The 4,648-nt window shown below is 37.0% G+C and overlaps 1 protein-coding gene across 7 annotated transcripts in view; it reads left to right on the top strand.

Annotated features, from left to right (window-relative positions):
- LOC107741985 (TBC1 domain family member 4-like) overlaps positions 1-2,628 on the top strand; it is a 39,188-nt gene extending 36,560 nt beyond the window's left edge. For 3 of the 7 annotated variants that reach the window (XM_016554815.1, XM_016554817.1, XM_016554814.1), the window contains one exon: positions 428-2,627. In XM_016554815.1, the coding sequence (XP_016410301.1) occupies positions 428-661 (234 nt within the window). In that variant the 3' untranslated portion in view covers positions 662-2,627. Of the gene's footprint in view, positions 1-427 lie in introns of all 7 variants that reach the window. The other 4 variants (XM_016554821.1, XM_016554820.1, XM_016554819.1 and 1 more) reach the window with 2 other exon arrangements.
- Positions 2,629-4,648: the final 2,020 nt, after the last annotated feature.

Here is a 4,648-nt window from a genome sequence, read left to right as displayed (position 1 = left end):
ATATATATATATATGTATACTGTGTCTACACATTTTACACTTTAAGCGCTCATGTTACTCAGTTGGTAATTGATATTTTTTGAATATCAAGATTTTGGTCTACAGTGTGACCAAATGATTTTTTTTTAATATTCATACAATGAATGTAAGTATATAAAAATATCAGCCATAGTGTTACTGTGTGTATATATATATATATATATATAAATAAACATTTATTTTAAATTGTAATAATATTTCAAAACATTACCATTTTTTTATGTATTTTAATCTAATAAATGCAGCAAGACTTCTTTCAATAACATTAAAACTTTTTACCAACCCCAAACTACCTCAACAGTAGTGTATATGGTTACATGAAAAATTGCGCATAGTTTCTTTACAAGATTCCCTCATTGATTCTCATGTTTGGCTTTCTTATTAACAGGCGGCTCGTTTGAAGATTCAGACGTTGGACAGCAGCGTAGAGAGCTTCCTTTCACGCGAGAGCAAGATGAAGCACCTGCTCCGTTCTCTGGAACAAGAGAAAGCTTCCTACCAAAAGACCATTGAGCGCATGCGTAGCAGTTTGCCATCGGATGCCATGGCTGATGTGGAGATGACCCAACTCAAGTCCAGCACCAATGGGAAAGCCAAAGAAACTGCCTGCAAAAAGCCTTGAATCACCATCCTAATGACTGATGCATCATATAGGTACATCAGTAGGGAGTTAGCCTGCTTCTTCCTCTTTTGTGTTCCCATCATGCTTTACCTTTGATGGCCTAATTGAGAGACATGGGAACGTTTGACGCCTTGCAGCCTCAGAGAGAAAACTTGAAAACAAACGAAAGTGTTTTCTTTCCAAAGAGCAGCACAACTAGTGCATTAATGTCCACGTGTGACTATACGCTCACTGTGAAGGTATTTTTTGACCTGGCACTCCAAACCAGGTGTTTGGAGGAAACCAAATGTCTACCAGGTCGAACTTTTGCTTAAAGTGCTTCACCTAAAGTGCAGGCAGGAAGTGAAACCATGTGCTGCTGGGTTTCCTCTGCAACTTACAAACAGTCCTGCTGTCCAGACTTCCCAGTTTGAGCTCATAGACTTCAAGCGAATCACTGTCTGAAAACATGAAGAGTAATTTGTCTTCAAACCATCATCTTCGATATTGCACAGTATTCTGTGTGTGCATTGAAGAAGTGTGCCTGAAGAACGTTGTGTGGGATACTATGCCATAAAAATGTGCGTGTGCAATCTTTGAAATGCAGTGTGTAATGGTCGCCTGGGCATAAAAAAAATAAATCCCACAATCCTTTGGGGATTTTACCATTGTTTGGGTTTCTTTTTAAATGATCACTTGTTTTTTTGTGTGGCACCAACTGTCCTTGACATCTGCGCAAATATTTTTGTAGTGTATAAGAGTGCAGGGGTCTTGTCTTGTGTTAAAATATTCCTCTGTAGTGGAGAGCGGCTCACAAAAGATCTGTTATGATGATGAGAATCTGTCAGAACTTATATAGATATCAAATGCTAAAGCGTTGTATTTCATTCAATTTTTTGTCAGACATTTGTATTACAGGTTTTATTTGATGCTAGTTCATTTTGGCCTTGGCATATAAGCCTAATAGGACAAAAACGACAGATGAAACATTGGTTTAAACCACCTGTTCAGCTTGATGTTGGCCAAATATGATTGTAGATATACCATATGAAAAATGACACTGTATTGGTCAGTCATTTAACCACATGAATGTGAAGCTAAAGCAGGAATATCTACTTGAACACTCATTCTTGTTTGTCTGTTTTCATATGATCTACGTTTGTCTTGACTACACCGATCAGAACCTGCCTCGTTTTGACAGTTTAATGAATGAATCACAGTTGTAGTTAGATGATAAACTCTAATGTAAGTGTTGTTGAATGTAAGCAAGAGCTTCTTTCTGCTATTCTATGTTCGAGTGATGAACATAATATGGCAAAAAGTGACATTAAGAAGTGTTAGTGCTGGCCTGGTGGGGGTTTCCAGTGCCGTGAATATTTGAACTGATCAGCTTTCTTTTAGATATTGACTGTTTTTTGGAATAATTTTCTTTTTCAGAAATACATCTTTGACATCGCAAATTGAAAATGACTTGCATATCTTTGAAAGAGTCAAAACATATGCGCACGTTTAATCAAGGGCCGCAAATACTGTACATCACCTGTTCAGAGGAGGTTCATTCTAGCAATACACCGAAAGTTTAGCAATGTGAAGGGTGGGGGACAAATGATTCATCGTCACATTGCCCAACTTTTCAATATTTCGCAATGCTATAATAAAACAGGATGTCTTCATACAAAAAAGACATAAAGCAAATGGTCTGATGTGTTTGATACATCAGTCATTCTTTTTCATACTTTGTTCAGTGTGCCAAAACTCGTAAATCATTACATCACGTTTCCATTGTCACATGCCGCTGAAGTTTTGTTGGACTACATTTATTTTGGATGCACTCTTGTTTGCAATGAATCTTTGGTCACCATTGAAAGTGTGTGTGTGCAGTGTGCAAACAATGTCTTGATCTTGAGTTGTCAGTCCTCTATACTCCATTAAAATCAACTTTTTATACCTCAGTTTCCGTTTATTGTTATTCTTAGTTGTTCTTGCCAAGGTAAGCATTCTGTAAACCTACACTGAAGGAAGGACACAAGTCACGAGAGAGTAGTCTTTTGACTGGGGCCAGTAAGCAAACTCCTAGCAACCACCCAGAACACCTAGCAACCACATTGCAAGTGCTCAAAGCATTCAGAACATCATAGCAACACAATGGCAATCACAATGCACATTTTTGTAGTTTAATAATATGTAACTAGACTCAATATAAACTTGAATAATGATGCATGATGATCAAAACTGCCATAGTTATTTTTAGTGTTTTACATGACAGTTTATTTGCAGTATTATGGGATGCATGGACATCTGCCAATAACATTGTGAAATGTCAGTCATACCAGTCAAATGAATATATTCTGGGCTGGGAAGATACGAATGTGGTGTGTACGTTTGCACCATCTAACAACTGAGAAAAACGATAAAGTGATATTTTAAGTGTGATTATTTTTGCTGATTCATTTTATGCTTTTATTTCCACACTTGCATTAGATTTTCATCCTCACATTTGTATGAATATGTAATTCTATGCATTACTGTTTGAGGCACAAATAATGTGTACAATGGCAAGAGCACCAGAATCCCTTTAAGACCCAAAAATGATGACATACTTGAGCCAGTTTGCATTATTTTATTCACTGTCCAGTAAACAGAGCCTCCTACAAACAGAGCTTGAATTTGAAATTGAGCCCTATGGTTGTTCCCTTGACCGGAGGCTGTTAAACAGCAGGTCCGAGACTCCAGTCATGGAGAGTTGGCTGTGTTTCTCCTTTATCTCAAGGCCAGTATTGGTTTGTAATACCACCACTATTTCGTGATGTAAATTTCAGACTTTTATAATGTTGCCATTGCAGGCATTTAATACAACAAGACAGCCTGAAGATGTTTTTGGTTTAGTGAAGTCAACAGGACTGCATATTTCATTGATTGCTCTCTGAGGTGATGTTTGAAAGTCAGTGGTGAATTAAAAGGTTGCCGTTATGTGCCCTGTTGTTATTAATACATATTCAGAGGAGAAATAAAGAAGTTCTGCTGGTTTAGTAGGGTATGGGAGCGCAGGAATAATTGTAATGCACAATAATTTATTAAATAAATATTCACAGTTGCTGTATTAGGTACTGTATATGCACAATTCAACCCTCAGTCTCTTCCTAAAAGAATGAACAGTTTTATTTACATTATACATGGATATTTAAAAAAATGAGCTATGTACAGTAAAAAATAAATAAAAACTTTTGGTTTTATTTACATAATATTTATATATATTACATAAAATATTACATTTATTTATTTTTCCTTTTTTTACATTAAATCATTTAAATTCTAGTCACATTATTTTTAACACTTATTTCTTCAGAATATGCATTTTTGTTATTATTAGTGCTGTCAAACAATTAATCGCATTTAGAATAAAGGTTTTTGTTTACATAGTGTATGTGTGTGTACTGTGTATATTTATTATGTATATATAAATACACACACGCATGTATGGTATATGTAAGAAAAATATGTTATTTTTAGGTATATTAAATATAAATTATATGAATATAAATATATACATATAAATATTTTCAAAACATATGCTGTATGTGTCACACTCGGGACAAGGAGGCAAACAGGCAGAGTATTTCAAAGGATTAGTGTTTATTTAACACAACGGAGAAAATGCTTCCAACAGAAAGGAATCAACTTAGAATAACTGGAAGCTGAGAACAGTCTTATCTGGTGTCGAATACAAGTTCCTTGGTCGAGAGCAGAAGAATCCATCAGGAGCCCTTCCTGGGCTGGACTGGGGATCAGGAGCCCTTCCTGGGCTGGACTGGGGATCAGGAGCCCTTCCTGGGCTGGACTGGGGATCAGGAGCCATTCCGAGGCTCGACAGGGGATCGAGAGCCATTCCTAGACTCGACAGGGGATCGAGAGCCATTCCCAGGCTCGACAGGGGATCGAGAGCCATTCCCAGGCTCGACAGGGGATCAAGAGCCCTTCCTGGGCTAAACAGAGGATTCCGCGGTCTCT

The sequence above is a fragment of the Sinocyclocheilus rhinocerous genome, unplaced genomic scaffold (genome assembly GCF_001515625.1).
Source record: "Sinocyclocheilus rhinocerous isolate Xijiao unplaced genomic scaffold, SAMN03320098_v1.1 scaffold5486, whole genome shotgun sequence".
Lineage (NCBI taxonomy): Eukaryota > Metazoa > Chordata > Actinopteri > Cypriniformes > Cyprinidae > Sinocyclocheilus > Sinocyclocheilus rhinocerous.
Note: the sequence above shows the minus strand (reverse complement) of the source record. Positions and strands in the feature narration are given on the sequence as shown.